Consider the following 19,236-nt stretch of genomic DNA (forward strand, 5'->3'; position numbering starts at 1 on the left):
ATTCTGCTGTACATACACACACCTATGATGACGACCTATTTATGAATTAGGCACAGCTAGAGGCACAGCTAGAGATCAGCAGCCACTAATGGTGACCTATGGTAAAGATCACAGTACACTATAATACAAGTTATGTGGATCTTTCAAAATAACTTACTGGCCTGTACTCACCCTTCTTCCTGTGATGGTCTGAGGCGAAAGATGCCTCTGTGTGAAGAAGAGCTGTGAGTGACGCTGGCCTCGTGACGCTGCCTTAGGGACTATTGGCCTTTTGACATATATCAGAAGGAGATTATTTCTGTCGGTAATTCTGATCACAGAGCCAAGAGGTCATTGATGGCTAGGGATCATTAACAGTTGACGTTTATTTTCTCCTCCCAAGTCTTTTGAAAGAACATTGCCATTGAAAACTATGGTTTACGCCCTTGCACCCCCAGGGTCTGGGGATTCCGACCAGGGCCCTGCGCATGCGCACGGGCTCCACCCCGCCCCACCCAGCCTCTCTCTCCTTGGCGCTTTAATGAATGCAGGTTCTATGGGGCATCTTCAGAAGAGCCCAGCTGCATCACATTTGGTGACTTGATTTCGATGGCATTTTTCTCTTTTTTCAATTCTGCCTGAAATGTGGCAGCAGGAGCTTCACCAGCAGACTTCACTAATTTGCTTTTTTTTTTTTTTTTGGTGGTACTGGACAAGGGCTCTACAACTGCACCATGCCTTCAACACTTTAAAAACTACTTTTATCTTGAGGCAGGGTCTCATAAATTGTGCAGGCTTACCCCAAACGTGATCTTCCTGCCTCAGCCTCCCAAGTTGTGGGGATTACAGGTGAGCACCTGCACCCATCTTTCCAGTGACTTTTATGGAAGTCAGTTCAAACCTGTGTCGGAGTTTGTGCAACCACCCCTTACAGTAAATGACAGTGTCATTTGTGTTAGGGATCCCTTGCTGAAGTACTCGGAATCCCTTTGAAGTCTTTATGGTGCCATTTGTGCAGCCTGTCAAAATGCTTTTTCTGCTATATATTGTCCACCCACAAATTTAATGCCTTTTCTGTCTTAACTAAGTATTTATCATGCACTGTAATACTTATGCTGTGACTTTTGCAGTCTAAGGTATACAAGCAAAACTAGCACACATTTATTTTTCCTTCTTCATAATTTCATGGATAGAAAATTCATTTCTACAGTAGATCTTAGCACTTCAGCAACAGTTGTTGTTGTTGTTGTTTTTCCTTACTAAGTTGAGAACTTCACTGAAAGGAAGAATGTTCTGGTTTCTTTTGGGAATATTTGAGTTTCCAGCATCACTATTCTTAGGTGTTGGGGCCATTATTAGGTAAAATAAGGGTACTTGAACACAAGCACTGTGGTTCCTTGACAGTCAATCTGATAACTGAGATGGCTGCTAAATGACTAACAGACAGGTAGCATATACAGCGTGGATAACCCTGGACAGAGGGATGATTGACATCCTAGTGGGATGGAGCAGGATGGCACAAGATTTCATCATGCTACTCAGAATGGCACCCAGTTTAACACTTAGGAATTGTTTATTTCTGGAATTTTCCCATTTGATATATTTGGACCCCAGTTGACCAAGGGTAACACTATGGAAAACAAAACCACAGATAAGGGGAGATTACTGTAATCTAGGCTAGTTTTTTTTTTTTTTTTTTTTTGGAGCTGGGACTTGAACCTAGGGCCGTATGCATGCAAGGTAAGTACTCTGCCAACTGACCTACTTCCACAGCCCATCTAGGCTCATTTTTTGAGATTCATCCATGTTGCTGCATATAGCTTTGTTTCCTTTTCATTGTCAAACAACAGTCATTACATGGATCTGACCCAATTTACCCATTTACCTGGTGGTGGCACAAGGTATATCTAATTACTTTTGCTATGAAGCTGTTATGGACATATGTATAGGTTTCTCTGTGAACACAGGTTTCCATTTCTTTTTTGCCAATAATCTAGGAATGGACTTGCAAGAGATATGGTTAACTTTATAAAATACTGCCAAACTATCTTCAAAAGTGGGTGTACCATCTTACTTTATGAGATTTTTAGTTGTTCCACATTCTCAACAAAACTTGTGTTTTCCAACACACTCTTACAGTCGTGGATGCCATCTTACTTTCCATGAGCATTTAAATTTTTTTTTCTTTTTCTAGTTGTAGATGAATACAATATATTTATTTTTATTTATTTATTTTTATGGGTGCTGAGGATAGAACCCAGGGCCTCATGTGTGAGAGGCTCTACCATTGAGCTACAACCCCAGCCCTCCATGAGCATTTTGATCATCTGTGTATCTTATTTTATAAAGAATTCCCATCCTTTTTCATTTTCTTATGGGGATTCTCTTCATATTATTGAGTTGTAAGAGTCTTTTACATATTCTCAATACTAATTCTTTGCCTGATAAATGTACTATGAAAATTCTCAGCCTATGGCTTGTCTTTTTTGACTTCATGGTGGCTTTGAAGAGTAAACAATTTTTTTTAATATTTATTTTTTACTTAGAGGTGAACACATATCTTTATTTATTTATTTATTTTTTATGTGATGCTGAGGATTGAACCCAGGGCCTCACACGTGCTAGGCAAGCACTTTACCTCTGAGCCACAATCCAGCCCCTGAAGAGTAAACAATTTTAATTTTGATAAAAATCAAACTTATTTTTGCTCTTACATTTTATACTTGTTCTGTTCTAAGAAACATTTGCCTAGTTGAAGGCCATGAAGATTTTCTCCTGTGTTTTCTTTGAGAAGTTTTATTTTACATTCTTGAAGTCTATCATCATTTTGAATTGAATTTTTTGTGTGTATAGTGAGATAAAAATGGGCTTTGATTTTCCTACCTTGCATATCCAGTTGGTCTAGTACTGTTTGTTGGAAAGATTTTTCTCTCTTCAGTAAATTATCTTGGCATCATTGTAAAAAGCCAGTTCACCAATAAATTCATTATTTCTGAAATCTTTGTACTATCCAATTGTTTTACATCTACTGTTTTACAAACACCCAGGTATCTTGATTTTATAACTTTATGGTGGTTCTTAAAATCAAGTAGCGTAAGTTCTCCAACTTTGTTCTTTTAAAAAATTGCTATTGTTATTCTGTTTGTGTTTCCATATACATTTTAGGATCAACTTGCCAATTTCTACAAGAAAGTTTGCTGGGATTTTGATTAAGATTGCTTTGAATCCATAGATCAGTTTGGAGAGAATTGACATCTCAATAGTTTTTTTTTTTAATTGTGCTGGGCATTGAACCCAGGGCTTTACACAGGCAGGAAAGCACTTAATACTGAGCTACATCTCCAGTCTTTTGATCCACAAATATACTACATATTTTCTTCAATTTAAACTTTAAATCTTGCCTGGGGATGTAGTTCAGAGGTCGAGTGCTAGACTAGCCTGTGTGAGGTCTTGGGTTCCTTTGCTAGCACTGGGGGAAAAAATTAAATCTGTTTCAGTATAGAGATCCCAGAACTCCATTTTTACTTTTATTTCTAAGTAGTGTATATTCTTATGGCATAGAGATGGTCTGACTTACAATGGTTATACTTAGAAATTTTTCCACTTTATTTACAATGAATGGCTTTATCAGGATGTATCTCCCTCTAAGTTAAGAAACATCTGTACTGTGATGGGAATTTTTTTCCCCCTTCAGTGCTGAGGATCAAAGCAAGGTCCTCATGCATGCCAGGCAAGCACTCTTCCATTTAGCTACACCCCTAGCCACCAACTTTGTATGATTTTTTAAAAAATATTTTTTCGTTATTAATGGACCTTTATTTTATTTATTTACATGTGGTGCTGAGAATCGAACCCAGTGCCTCACACATGCCAGGCAAGCGCTCTACCACTGAGTCACCACCCCAGCCCTTTTGTATGATTTTTGATTCTTAAAAATTTGTCATTTTATGGTCCTGTATATGGTTCAACTTGGTGAACATATGATGAATATTTGAAAATAATGTGTATTCTGATGTTTGTGGAGACAGTGTCCTATAAATGTCAATTAAGTCAAGGTCACTGATAGTGTTCACATCTGTTTTTTCTTATTTTTCTGTGTTTAGTATCAATTGCTAAGAGAGGGGAGTTAAAAGATATTTTTTCCCCTAGTTTTCCATTTAATTCTGTCATTAAATTTTTTTTTTTAATTTTTATTTTTTAGTTTTAGGTGGACACAATATCTTTATTTTATTTTTATGTGGTGCTGAGGATTGAACCCAGTGCCTGACGCATGCAAGGCGAGCACTCTGCCACCTAGCCACAATCCCAGCCCCTAATTCTGTCAGTTTTTTTTTAAATATTTTTTAGTTTTAGATGGACACAATACCTTTATTTTATTTATTTATTATTTTGAGGTGCTGAGGATTGAACCCAGTGCCTCACATGTGCCAAGCAAGTGCTCTACCACTGAGCCACAACTCCAGCCCTAATTCTGTCAATTTTTGACTCATTTATTTCCAGGTATTGTTGTTAGGTGTATATACATTTAAAATTATTTATGACTTCTTGAATTTTTTTTCTCATTATGACTGAGGCTTTTTTTTTTTTTTTTTAATCTCTGGTAATACTCTTTGTTCTGAAGGCAGTTTTAGTTGCCATCAGCATAGCCCCTGCAGACTTTGACTATTTGTTTGGCATTTTTCCATCCATTTATTTTCAAATTCTCTGTGCCTTTGTATTTATTCTGTCTCTTATAGTCAGCATGTGATCCTTTTATCCACTGTCAATCTCTGCCTTCTTACTGGACTGAACAGAGACCATCAACATTTAATGTAATTACTGATATGGTGGGCTTTTTGGTCTTCTATTTTATGATATGATTTATTTATCTGTTTTAAAAATTCCTCTCTTCTCCCTGTCTTGCTTTCTCTTGATTATTCAAATATTTTATCTCTTGGATTTTTGGCTATCATTTTTTGGGTTTTCTTTTTGGTGGTGGTTCCTGGGATTACATTTTAACTTTTCATAGTCTCCTTAGAACAGAAATTGTAGCATTGCAAGCAAAATGTAGATGCCTTGCAACCATATAGATCTTTAACCCCCACATTTTGTTATAGTTTTATGGATTTTATCTGCAGACATTAAAATCCTTACTAATGTTTTAACTTTTGCTTTCTCCAGTGTTATAGATTTAGACTACTTGAGAAAGTCTTTTATATTTATCCAGATATTTACCACTTCTGTTGCTTTTCCTACTGATCCAAGTTTCCTTTTGAATTTACTCCCCTAGTATGAAGGATTTCCTTTAACTTTTTTCCCCCCTGGAGAGAGAATCTAGGTTTGAGTGAGTCTCCTGCCTCAGCCTCCGGTGCTGCTGGCATTATGGGTGTGCATTACCACACCTGGCAACAGCATTTCTTGCAGGGCAAATATGCTGGAAATGATTCTCCTGATTTTTCTTCACTGCCAATGGTTTGGTTTCATCTCCGTTTCTGTCTAGGTGGCTGCTCCTAGACACCTTTTATTTTGTAGCATCCTCAGGTAGATGCTTTTGCATTTTGCCCTGGTTTTAATCTTCAGGAGAGAGACTTACACTGCCTTGCTAACCAGGAACAACCTAAATATATTTCTCCAACAGGCTGGGGGTGTAGCTCAGTGGCAGAGCACTTGCTTAGCGTGCTGGAGGCCCTGGGTTCACAGTATTGGGAGGGGGCAGTATTTCTGTGGCAAAATAAGGGCTAGATTAAAATCAGAGTGGGGGGTGCTGGGGCTGGGGCTCAGTGGCAGAGCATTTTCCTAGCATGTGTGAGGCCCTAGGTTTGATCCTAGGCACCACATAAAAATAAACAAAATAAAGGCATTCTGTCCACCTACAACTACACACACACACAAATCAGAGGGGTCCATGCCATTCTTACCTATGCACATTTCCAGTGGCCCAGGAATAATCTTTTCCAATATATAAATAAGCGGGTAACTGATTGTCATAAATTCAAGAAATAAGTTAGGGGCTGGGGATGTGGCTCAAGCGGTAGCGCGCTTGCCTGGCATGTGTGCGGCCTGGGTTTGATCCTCAGCACCACATACAAAGATGTTGTGTCCGCCGAGAACTAAAAAATAAATATTAAAAAAATTCTCTCGCTCTCTCACTTTCTCTTTTAAAAAAAAAAAAGAAAAAAAAAAAGAAGTAAGTTAGTTTACCCAGTGAATGAGGGATCCTCTGATGGCCCCATGACTGGGATTGCTGCAGTTCCTTTAAACGTCTGTAGCACCCAGTACCTGCACTGTCATGGACTAAGTCACTGCTCACCAAGTCTGTTGCCATCTGCCTTCTGTCCACTGAAGATTGAAGCCTTGAGCCCAAGCATAGTAGCACCTTCAATCATCCTACTTACTGCTACACCCCAGGGACGCAATAGGTGCTCAAGAAATATTCCCTTCAAGAAGGAGTGAATGTGTTACTCCTGCCCTTGTGATCTCTTACCCTCTTTTCCTTTGCTCATCTCCACAGCACCTGTTACCATATAAAATCCTTGTTATAATAATTATTATTACTGGTTTCCTCCCAGCCCTAGTGGAAACTGCGGGAGAGCACAGATCTTTGCCTGTTTGACGTGGGCCATGCACGCAGCCTGGCGAAACATGCAAGGTGACTATTCACAGAGGGAGAAATCCAAGGCTGTCCCTTACCAATAGGTGTGACAAACCTATAACAAATAATTCTTGTTAATTCAGGGAGCTTAGCACATGCTGGAAGAATGCAGGAAGCGGCTGTCTTTCATATCCGTGGCTCTGCCACCTCCTCACGCGGGCACTAAAAGGAGACCTGGTGCGTACCTGGTGTTAGGAGCAGGGACCAGCACTCCTTCTTTCTGATAACTAGGCCCTGGGTCACAGGAGGCTTTTATAATAGCAGCACCTGCAATCTCACAGTCTCATGGCCTTTTCAAAAGGTGGCCTAGACCTTTTTTACCACAGAGGAAAGGATGAAGTAGATGACAGGGCTTTTCTGTCCAGGATGCCCTTTTTGGGTTTTGAGTTCAGACAGGTCTCGATTCAGACCCGCCCGGCCACTGCCCTGATCAGAGCTTCCTTCCTGGTGTGTGAAGTGCTGGGTGGTATTCCATGGTAAGCACAGCGTGCAGTACACACCTGTTTTGGGTGGATGATTATTGTGGTTCGTTAGCTTTCTGTCACTGTGACAAAACACATGTGATAATCAACTTTAAAGGAGGAAAGATTTATTTTGGCTTATGGTTTCATTCTATGGTCAACTGACCCTGTTGCTTTGGACCTGTGGTGGCACAGTACACCACACGAGGAAACTGTGGCAGAGGAGGCCTGTTCACAGCATGACCAGGGACAGAAAGATGGGAAGGGGCTGGGGTCCCAAGTCTCCTTCAAGGGCCCACCCCACAACGAGCTAGCTTCCTTTCACTAGTCACCACCCCCTAAAAGTGATACGACTTTCCAACAGTGCCATAGGCTGAGGACAGAGCCTTCATCACATGGGCCTTTGGGGACATTTCAGATCCAAATTAGAGCAATTCTGTGTCTCCTTGTGAGCCCTCTGAAACATTATTTTCCTGTGTTTCTATTTTCCTGGGTTTGAATTTTTTTCTTAGCAGGAACTAAGCTGCTTCAGAACCTGGGTGATAATTAGTGAAACCTTATGGTTGGGGTTAACCCATGCTGACAACTATTTGGTAATTTCATGAATATGCCTTCCTGCTTTTAGTCTATCGTAGTGACAATGTCGGGTCACACTTGTCTGTGGTAACTGAACCTCCTATGGGATTCGAGAATGACCTTGAGGTCATCATTCCAAAGGGCAATTTTCAAGGTCTAGGACTTACAGATGGAAGAATCTGAGCTCTTTAGAGGTTGTCCTGGCCCTGAAATCATATGCTAGGAGTTATGCTTACTATCTCACTGTTATACAATTATTCTAATAAAAGCAGAATATGAAGGAGTGTGATCTACATTACAGTGGGATCATTTAAATATTTGATTATGCTTTTTCCCACCTTGCTTTTTTTTAAGGGTACCTTATTACCTTCTCAGCAATACCTGCTTCTACGCCACAGGCACACTGGGCGTAGTGTGTGTATGTATGTATGTATGTGTGTGTATGCGCGTGTGTGTATGCGCATGTGCGTATGCGCCTCCGCCTCCTATTGCTAAGGGTGTGAGGTGCCATGGGCCCCTTGAGCAGGAGCAGTGCGACACCATCTTTAGCCCTGGAGAGGAACCTGGAAGACACGGCTTTACCTGAGGATCTTGAACGGAGCCTTCGTGGAGCATCTGAGGCCACAGAGAGTGGTTTGGGAGGGTGGCTCTCCCTGGGAATGCTCACCTGGTGAACCTGGAAGGGAAACCTGTCACAATAACACAGCAAGGCCATGTGATGAACACTTTTATTTACAAATATAATTAAAAGCTCTGACAGTTATCATGCTCTTCCTTGGAACCTGAAAAATGTTTTGTTTTTAAAGTGCATGCAAAAGAAGTAAAGCCTTTTTTTTTTCATCATTTTTTATTGTAAGAAAATACACAGTTTGAAAGTGTGAATAATGCAGTATTTATGACCAAGATATGGGACTCAGGAAGGGGAAGGGAAATAAAGAAAAAGGTCAAGATGATCTGACTGAGAGACAGAGTGGAACTCCAAATACTGAATTGGAAAAGGGGGAAGGTGGGGAGGAACAGGAGGAGGAAGTAAAAAAATTTGATCAGAGAAACAGTTAAAATACAATATGAAAATAAGTAATACCTCTCCTTAAATTCCTTCTATACACAAAATACACGATTTGCCAAAGCCCAATTTGTGCTACTGGGATTCTGTGAGCTCCTTAAGTGTATTCACATCCTCTGCAACAGCAGAAAATGGTTATGATACAATCAGAATATGCTGAAGACAAGTTCAACTCTTGCCAGCAGGTTCTTAAAAATCACAAGATCTCTTCACCCCGCCCACCCCCCCAGCCCCAAAAAAGTAATATGTCACCACTGATATGTACATCACAATTAGTTTCTGTAAAATGTATCAAATTTTCAATCTTTAATAAAACTTTGTTTTTTTTATTCCTGATGAATAAATACCAAAAAAATAAAATAAAATAAAATAATGCAGCAGCTAGTTAAGGTGTAAGGCTGCGGATATTGTGTCTCTCTCCCCCTTGGCATTTATTATTATTATTATTATTATTATTTTTTGCTTTACTTTCACAGATTGGTGGTAATGAGTGATTGCTTAAAGCAATATATATCCACTTTTTTGTTGTTGGTGGTTTATTGGTTTTGTTAAAACTGTCTCCATAGTTTTCACTGAAACATTTTGAATCACATCAATACTGTGACGTGTACTATGAATAGAAGAGATGGCCAGACTCTGGCCAGCACTGAAAGTTGACACGGGGGGAGGAAGGGGCCCCTGATGGAGTAAGAATAAACAGGCACTAGTCCGACACGATGTCAGTAAGAGTAAGAGAGAGAGAGTGAGCAACGCCCGTTAAAATGGGGAATGTGGTTTTGCAGGGTTTGAATTTTTTTCTGTTTTCTTTTCTTTTTTTTTTTTTTGTAAATGGCAAAAAATTTAATCTCATCTATAGTCCTCCTTAGGAAAATCTAATGTAACCAAATTCCCAAATCCCATTCTGAGGCTCTCCATGTCAAAAGTTTCAATCTCTCGCTCTTGCCTTTCCAGTAGGTACTTGATTCTCTCGCTGCGCTCCTTCTGCAGGGCGGCCAGCTCCTCTTCAATCTGAAACACAGTAAGGGGCCTTAGATGGAAACGGCCTCCCAACAGATGCCCACAGGATAAGCAACACACGCATGCACGCCCAGGAGGCATGTGCACCTGGGCCTAGGCTGGGGCAGCCCTGAGGCAGGTGTCTGGCCTAATCCATTCTGCTTAAAACTTGCTGCAAGAATACACATGTTGGGGCGGCCTGGCGTGAGCAGCGCCACCCTACCAGCCCAGCAGCTGGGCGGATCTGGGTCAATGTCCAGTCCTGTCTCAGCAGAAGCCAAGACACTAGAGCACAGATGGCGCTGCTTTCCCACCGTTGGTTGGTTGCCTTTTGGGTCCTTAGATATTTAGTTCTAAGAACTGGAGCTAAAAAAACTGCTCTGTCTCAGGGAGCCACTGGAAGAAAGGGCAAGTAACTGGTTAAGCAACTAGATGCTTCCATCTTTGAGGTGCCTTGTGACATCTTTCTCCTCCATGCTCCCCAGAATATCTAAAGCACTGAATATTTCAACTGGAATGACGTCCATTATGCGTGGCGGTATCAGCCTGTATTTGTCTTAATTCTTGTTTTAAGAGCCCTGCTGGTGATTTCTCTTGGTTTAAAAACACCCAAGAAGCCAAATCTCGGACTTCCTCATGCCATTTAGCAGTACCCTGTGTGTCATGATTACCAGGCAGCAGCCTGTTGGGAAGGCCTGGGGCTTCCTAACAGAGTAGCAGAAGGGCTTAAGCAGTGTGCTCAGACTTCTCAAGGCAGCGAGCTGTTCTGAGCCTTAGCGTCCTGGCCAGCGGAACGTGGTCCATGTCTGCCCCCCAGGAAGACCAGCAGTATAATGCAGATCTAAGTGAACATTGCCTGGTGTGACCCTTGTGACCAGGGGACTCCATAAACGGCAGCTTCCTGGCCTGCAACCCCCGCCCCAGCTGCACGGCCCCCAGTAACTCATACCTTCTGCTCAAGATGTGCTCTGCGCAGAGACACCCTCTGCTCTAGCTTCTGCAGCTCACGTTCATGTTGTGCCTCTGTCTGCATCTTGATTTTGCTCTGGTAGGCGTTGAGCAGCTCCATTTCCTGCTGGAGCTGTAGCCTCAAGGCCTGGCATTCTGCTTCTTGAGCCTCATCTAGCCGTAACTGCGGGCACAGAAGACACACACTGTCATACAGCCCTCGCTGGCTGCACTTGGGGACTACTGGGAGATGTCTCCTCTTTTTTACTGAAAAGGGTCCCCTCAGAAAAACAGATGCCCTGGGTATATTCGGAGGTAGGATCAGAGCCAGTGAAATCTGCCCAATGGGCGACAAAGTCCTAAAAACACAGTCTTTTAAATATGGTCTGAAGCCACTGTAGCAGGTGTCAGGAAGCTCTTCACGCTAGTGACAAGGCCTGTGGATGTGCAGGTGGCATGTCTACACCAATTGATATCTACACCACCTTTCACTTAGAAGTGTCACCTGACCAATTACTTAACCTCTCCAGTACTAGGAATGGAACCCAGAGCCTCATGTATGCGAGGCAAGTGCTCCACCACTGAATGCATCCCCAGTCCCTCGCTTCTCCGCTTCATCGCAAGAAAACAAGAACAGTTCCTATTGTCTGAGATCGATGTGAGGATTACATGAAAGGATTCGTAAACAATCCCAGGTATACTGCAATCCCAGCAAGTCGGGAGATTGAGGCAGCAGGATGGCAAATTCAAGGCCAGCTTGGGCAATTTAGTGAGGCCCTGTCTCAAAATATAAAAAATTTAAAGTCTGAGGACATAGCTCAGTGGTAGAGCATCCATGGGTCCAATCCCCAGTACCGCAAAAAATCAACAAATGAATACATAAGCAAATAAATACACACCATCCCAGGTAGAGAATAATCCCAGGCTAAGTAGTCAGTAAGTAGTGTCTGCTGTTATTTTGGTTTTGACAAGACTGTTTACATATCTGGATATCTTTAACCCCCAAACCATAAAGTCATTTAGATATGCTCAGTTCTAAATCAATCATCTATAACACTTGGGACACATGCCACAGTTCATTTAGGCAACATTGGCGCCTGTTGAGGACTACACAAGTCATCTGGATAGCTGGCCAATAACTCAAGTGGTTCAGAGTTTGTTCCCAAAAAGCATCCTTGCCAATCTTAAGGGGCATAGTCTGATTTGAAGTAAAAAAGTCTACATTATAAGGTGGCCTTATAAGTTCCCTTGATTCCCACGGTATGGAAACTTGGTGTTACACGCCAACGTGCCCACATCTTGTGTGGGGAACAGGCGGGCCCGCTCTCAGAAAGGCCTACCCCTCAACCTGAAGAGGGGGAGGCTCTGGGCCATTAGCAGGACTAAATTCAGGGATTTCTTTGCTCTGCCCAAGTCTTGGCTTTGTCCAAACATACTGGCCCTTAGTATGGCTGGGAACTTTGAGATCAGAAACCTTTAATGAGATAATCCAGTCTACCCTGAGCTTATCTGCATGTTTCCATACATTTTCTTTTGTTTTCATTTTGCCAAGATATTACTCTCTACCTTATCTACAATTTGTAATAATTAACAATGTCTTACAATCTCCTGGTTGGAGAAATGACTTTTTGAAATGTTACTTGCCTACTATCTTCTTTAGTACTTTTGGAGAAATACACTATAGAGATTAAAGGAACCTAAAATAAATTATGCAATTATATTTCCAAGGTACCTTCTAATAATTAATCCTAACCAGTTTTCATTAAAACCCACTAAAGAGGATGGCTCACTCTCTTCTTATTTTCCCAATGAGAAATGAAGGGAAGACATACGGGACCCAATGCACAGTTGACCTGCAGCAGGAACAGCCTTCCAAATGAACGCTGAGGAGTTCTGTGGCTCCCAGTGAGGGTGGTTACTGATTCCCTCTTGATATGCAGACCTCTTACCGGTAAAGGAAATGGAAGCCCTGCTCTTTCCTACTCTCCGGTTTGTGTTGCTAGAATCCCTGAGCAAGTGGGCGAGAGGCTCATCCTCAGGGCATTTTCTTTGGTTTCTGGTTCTTGATTACTGTCATCCATAACTATGCTTTGTCCCAGCTCTGACTATGAAGGTCCCTGTGCCAGAAACCAGGGGGACACTCCAGGTTTTGGTATTCATCACCTGAAGCTAAACACACCAAATCCACTAAAAAGTTTTATAAGATTATAGGTAGATATCATGTCTGTTTTCTAAGGTGGCTTCAGTGCAAGAAAAGGAAGACACAGGCAGCAGTATAGTGGGCGCCAACCCCTCAGGCTTACAGGGACCCCTCCAGGGTTCAAATCCTGCCTCCAGCGCTCATCGGCTGCGCGCTGCTCCCACCCCAGGGCTGGTGTGCTACCTGAGGGCCACCGAGGCCTTGCGAACAAGCTTCACTAGATAGACACACTCGTTCATTTACCCAGGTCTGGGGTACTTCTGCACTGTAGTGTAGAGTCAGCCAGTCGTGATAGACACTGTGGCCCATAAAGCCTGAGATATTTCCTATCTGCCTCTTTTCAGAAAATGTTTGCCAACTCTTAGTCCTAAGCAGGAGCTAAGCTGAGTGGCTTTCCTTTAGAAAACCTCATAGGTGGGCTGGGCTGGGGCTCAGGGGTAGAGTGCTCGTCTAGCATGTGTGAAGCCCTGGGATGGATCCTCAGCGCCACATGAAAATAAATAAATAAAATAAAGATATTGTGTCCAATTACAACCAAAAAATAAATATTAAAAAAAAAAAAAGAAAACCTCACAGGTAAATTTAGGGTTAAATAGTAACTACTTGAAAGGGGTGTCACAAAAATGAAATATTACCCACCCAAGCAATACTCAAGACAGCAGGGACAGTGGGATGTGGTCACTAAAAGACAGCTGCTATGGTCAAACCTGCTTTGATCTTCTGTCTCAGGAGAGGGCATTTCTCTCCTTGTAGTCAAGTGCAGTCATGAACCTCTATCCCTCCTCCCCTCCTCTCCCATCTGTGTGACCTGCAGGCACGGGATGTCTGGGGTGTGCCCAAGTCACAGAGGCTACTGCAGTTATCAACAAGACAAAACCCCCAAGCTCGCCCCTCCTCCCTCTCTCTACACTCCTCACTTCACACTCAGGTTGAGGTGACCCTTCTGTTTATATGGCTCACAAGGAGGCCTCCGCTGGCCATCACCAACTGCTGGCCATCATGATCCCGTCCTCACCTGGCCTGACTCCCAGCAGCACTGGCTACTGTGGACTTTACCTTTCCTTCTGGAAATCCTTTCCCGCCTCCTGAGACACTGCAAACACCCGTGATGGTTTTCCATTCCTGTCCTGCTCCCTTCCCTGGGTTGTTCCCCAGCACAGGGCCTCCTGCCGGCTGACTCTGCCACGGGCCATGCAAATGACTCCCACCTGGACCCCTCGGTTCACCCTGCCCTTCTGAGGCCCAGACCAAAGTATCCAGCCTACCAGAGATGCCCTCAGGCTCCACACAGCCCAAGTCAACTCATTATCTTCCCTTCCTGCCTCCCCAGCCCTGCCCACTTCCTTTTCAACCTGTAGGTAGCTGGCCATCATCTCTGCCTGTCACTAACTAGGTGCCTCGACTTTCCCTCCTGCCCAGCTCTTTCAAGCTTCACCCCCACTGCTCCTCTCTGGTGAAGCCACCACTCCCTGGTGCCCAGGGAAAAGCAGTGGCATCTAGACAATCTCCTCATACCCACTCTTGCCATTCTCTACAGGTCACCGAGTAAACATTTAAAAATACAAATCTGATGCCAGGCCCCTGCTCAATACTCTTCATCAGCTTCCAGCTGCGTTTAGGGTAAAGACCAACAGTCTGCATGGGTGCAGGCCCCTACGTCCCAGCCCATGGCCCTGCAGGCTGATTCCCAGGCTGGTCTCCTCCTGGCTCACTACTTTCCAAACACAGTGGACGTCTGTGAGTTCTTCAAAAGTGCCACGTTTTCTCATCTTTGCACATCTAAATACTCTTGTCAAAGAGGCCCTTCCCAACTCTGGGCCACCCAGCCTCCTGTTCATACTCCACTGGATTCTTGCACTCACTCTGCCGCTATGGAGTGGGCTCTTCAGCCTGGTGTCCTCCACTCTTGGGTAGATTCCATGAGGTCCTGATGGCTATCTCACTCACCCTAGCATCCTGGGAGGCCTGGGGCACAGCCCAGGGAGAACCCACGGGATGGCCCGGTCCTGAGGTCTTCCTTCAGCTCTTTCCCTTTGCAGTGGACTCCCGGCCACTCCTCACCCTGCAGCTCTTTCCCTTTGCGACCACTGACCAACCTCTGAGAGGCCGCCTCACACTGTCTGCCTCATCTGCAGCCCCCCTTTCAATGCAGGATCACGTCTCCCACTCCCACTGCTCTGGGGATTGTCTGTAACCAGCAGTGGGTAAGCCCACGGCTTATTATTATTATTTTTGTGGTGCTGGGGACTGAACCCAGGGCCCTGTGCAGCAAGCAGGCCCTCTACCAACTGAGCCGTCTCCCCAGCCCCAAAGGTTGGGATTCTAATTGGTCTCTGTGACAGCTGAAATCTTCAGTTAGAACCTACGCCTGGCCTCTCTCCTGGTCCCCCCTTAGGTCACCGAGTGTTTGTTTCCTTTGGCCTGCTTCTATGTAGCCCTCACATGCGGGTGTCCACCAGACTCTGTCCTTGGTCCCCTTTCTCTCTAATTCCATCTGCTGTCCCCAGCAGATCTTATCCATTTCTAACAGCTACCTCTAACCCATTTGGCAAAGATGTCTGTTTTTTTGTCTTTAACCCATTATGTCTTATCATCCTATCTATGGGGCACTTATAAAAACTTCAATTGAGGGCTGGGGTTGTTGCTCAGTGGGAGAGCACTTGCCTCACACATGGAGGCACTGCATTCAATTTTCATGATGGCATATAAATAAATGAATAAAACAAAGGTCCACTAACAATTAAAATAAAAAAATCTTAAATTGAGCAATTTTATAGATGTCTTATAAAATTTTATAGGATGATGGGACATAATGAGTTAATCCTGATCTCTCTCCTGAACTACAGATTTCCATATTTGTATCTTTCTATGGATACCTGCCTGGCTCAGATACCATGTCCACAACTTAGCCAATGACCCCTCCCCCTCAAGGCATCCAAACTCACCCCCTTCTATTTTTCTATCTTGGTAAAGTGATGACTTTTTCCAGTCTGTTGTCAAACCTACCTCTCAAATTGGTCACTAAGTTCTCTCTATATGCTTTCTAAATATTTTTCAAATCTTTCTCCTCCTTACCATTTCCCTTATTACCCTCCTTCTGGTTTTCTGAACTCATTTTTGGTTTGGGGACTGCATCCGGGCCTCACACAAGAAGCCTGCACTCTACCACTGAGCTGAGTCCCGGGCACCATGCTTGGACATTTCCCCCTGGACTACTGAAATAACTTGCCAACAGGTCTCTTTCCCTATATTTGCTGCACGACTGCCACTAGCTTTCTGGCACACAGATCTGATCCTGTTACTTTCCTTCCTAAACAGGCTTCAACAGCTCTCCACTGCTTCTGGAATCGCGAGCAGACTCCTGCTCTTGCAGATCTGACTGAGAATCTCCACCTGCTTTCCTTAAACAAGCATTCTACACCATGGCAGGTGCTCACTGCTTCTCAGCTGTGCCACCCTCTGTTGGGCCGGAGTCTTGCACAGACTGTGTCCTCGGCCAGGATTCACTTTTCCTCTTCTGCCTGCTTGGTTAGCTAGTACTCTCTAAGACACTTCTCCTTGTGAGACCTTCACTGAATTTCCAGGTTTGCTCCATCCCTAGCTTAAGGACCTTTACCACCTCCCTTTTTGGGTTCCCATAATCCCCCTTCTTGAACTCGGGGCCCACCTTCAAGTTCAGGGAGTGCCCCAGAGGTACTTTCCATTGTTTGGATCTGTGCCTATCTGGGTTTCTTTGTGGAACCTGCTGGCTTCAGTGACTTCCACCAAGCCCTGGCTCCCATAGGGAGACTTTCCCTAGACCAGATTCCTTGTTCCTACTTGTCCTCCCTGCCCCCCAGCCCCTCCCACTTCAAAGCACTCACTATGCTTTATTATTATTGCTTAATTATCTGACTTCCTGGCTCCATGACAGAAGGTTGAGGACAGAGACCCATTGTCTATCTGGCTCATCACTCTATCTCTGAGCCCAGCAGAGGGCTGGACACTGAGGTTTAGCAAAAGTTTATTGAATGAACGTGTCTGTGTATCTGTCTTCCTCTTGACTGTGAGCTCTGTTAAGACTCTGTTAAGACTCTATTCACTGGTGCCTGGTATCGTTGGGGGTGCTGGTCAGTAATCTCTGACGAATGGACACAGGACATCATATGCGGTATCTATACCATCTTGCCCTCAAAGACCCTATGTGCCACAGGTCGGATTCAGCACGTTATTCCTTGAGCTCCAGCTTATAAGATACACTCCAGCAAGTATCCACAGGGGCTTGGCTTTATTCAGCGTTGTCATTTCCTCATTTCTTTGGGCAGAAAAACACCCAGATCCTAAATTTGTGCATCCTGGGAACCAAAGGCTGGATCTTGACTTTTCTTGAATCCCAAAGCTCTTGAAGTCGTGGCACCCAACCTAACCACTTACCGCTTGAGAGGCCATCATTTCATTTATACTCTGTTCATACTGCTCTGCCAAAATGGCAAGTTTTCTCGTCTGCTCATCTTTCAGTGTCTTTAAGATTGTTTTGTGCTCATTCTTTGGAGTAACTTCCAACTGGTGATTCTTGAGTGCTTTATACTGTTTGGTCTGTACTTTGCAAGTGTCCTGAAACTGTTTTTTAATTTGCATTTCCATGGCCTGTTAGAAAAAGTGACAAAGGGAAAATAAAGATGTGTCAGTGAAAACAGAAAGTTTCTGTTATGATGATACAATACAAGGGCCAGGGCTATCTGTCTTTTGGTGCTGTGACCAGCATTGCTGGTCCACAATCACGAAAATAACGCAGACCAGGGCAAACTCTAAGGAAAAAAAAAAGCAAACTCTACTAGTGCTTCTGTGTTTATAGTAAATGGATAGAAATAATTTTGGATTTGCAACTGACCTCAAAGAAAAAATGAATTATAATAAGGGGGTAGCAATTCTAAGCAGATTGCAGAATATTATGAAGCTCTGCTTGTTAAAAGGTTAGCCATTATTTTTATGGTTTCCCATCCAAGTATTTAGTGTTTTCTATCGTGTGTTGTTTCTTCCTCCCTTTTTGAGTGTGTGTCACGTAAGCCATGTCCCCATTTCCGAGTGTGAAGGGGGTGATGTGATATAACCCGCTCCCTCCACTAGTCAATGAAGGAGGACATCTTCGCATCCCAGCCTGTTTCCACTGTACTTCAATATGAACTGAAAGAACAGTGATTGTGGGCCCCCTGCCCCCCATTAAGAGGTTGTGCTTACATGTGGCAGTGTCAAATTTGTACTCTGGCCAGGAGACCGGGGGATGTACTATTAAGGCCAGAAGGCATTCCATCAGCTGCCCCCATAGTCACGTGTGCTTTTTATGAACACTCTGAAGACTTATGGTGACAGGGATCACTAATTAGATAGTTTAGGATTTGGCTAGAAGAGGCAATGGCCAGTGTGACTGAGGTTGGCCTCATGTCTGTGCCAATGTTGACAGTGTCCTCTGTGACATGTACCAATGGCTTAGTACACAGAGCTTGTTAATTAGCAGGCTGCTAAAATTAGCAAGAGGCTGGGCTAAAGGAGTTCCTCCTATCCCTGGTGTGGCACGAGTGGATTCTGTTCTGATCCCCATACTCATGCCACCCACCTCTGACAAATCACACTCTCCTACTCAGTGGGAATGTGGCTTCAGGGTCCTTCTCAGGTGTACAGCAGCTCTCAAGGTAGTTACTATCAATATAACTTTGTCTCCTGGAATTAGAATCATGGGCTGCTATTCATCCAAGTTTAGAGAGGAAGGTCATGCAGAGTTCAGGGAAATGACAGAGCAGAGTAAAGGGAAAAATCAAGAGATCACGGAGTACGGCGGTTACCAAAGCAGTTTGCAAGATACAGATGCCGGGGCTTTGCATCTGGAGATTGTGACTTGGGTGTGGGGCCCAGAAACGGGCGACTGCCAGTCATCCAGGTGTCCTTGGAACACTGGTCCTCCCCAACTCTGTCCCGGGGCTTACGCTAATGGGGACTGCTCTCTCCTCTTACCTTTAAGTTTTTTGGCTGCTGCCGGAGTTCCATGACGTGCTTTCTGTGCAGCTCCCGCTCCCGCCTCTTATTGTACTCCAGCTGGTTCTCCAGCTCAGTCTGGTGCTGTAGCCGGATCAGATCCATGCGCAGCTTCTGCAGCGTGTGCAGCTGCCTGTACTCGAGCTCTCGGGTGGACTCGTCGTGCCGGATCAGCATGGCATGCTCCATCTCCTTCTGCGTCCGCTTTTTATTCAGTTCCTGCGTTCAGGAGCAAACAGTAAACGGAGAGAGATGAGCGGAGAGGGACTGGAAGGACTGCGAACTAAGGGAGGGATGGCAAAGATGGCACCACCCGGCCCTCGGGGAACCTGTCAGTGTCTGCAGCGGATGAACAATCCCTGGAGTCTTA

General features: G+C 44.1%; 1 protein-coding gene across 5 annotated transcripts in view; it reads right to left on the reverse strand.

The window, feature by feature from the left end:
• Nucleotides 1-8,361: 8,361 nt before the first annotated feature.
• Nucleotides 8,362-19,236, reverse strand: part of Taok3 (TAO kinase 3) — a 191,395-nt gene continuing 180,520 nt past the window's right edge. For all 5 annotated transcript variants that reach the window (XM_046456449.2, XM_046456451.2, XM_046456453.2 and 2 more), the window contains 4 exons: nt 18,846-19,085; nt 17,271-17,483; nt 10,659-10,841; nt 8,362-9,721 (listed from right to left, as the gene is read on the reverse strand). In XM_046456449.2, coding sequence (XP_046312405.1) covers nt 9,560-9,721; nt 10,659-10,841; nt 17,271-17,483; nt 18,846-19,085 — 798 coding nt within the window. In that variant the 3' untranslated portion in view covers nt 8,362-9,559. The remainder of the gene's footprint in view (nt 9,722-10,658; nt 10,842-17,270; nt 17,484-18,845; nt 19,086-19,236) is intronic.

The sequence above is a fragment of the Marmota monax genome, unplaced genomic scaffold, assembly GCF_021218885.2.
Source record: "Marmota monax isolate L192 unplaced genomic scaffold, Marmota_monax_Labrador192_F-V1.1 WCK01_AAM20220418_F8-fsc00185, whole genome shotgun sequence".
Classification (NCBI taxonomy): domain Eukaryota; kingdom Metazoa; phylum Chordata; class Mammalia; order Rodentia; family Sciuridae; genus Marmota; species Marmota monax.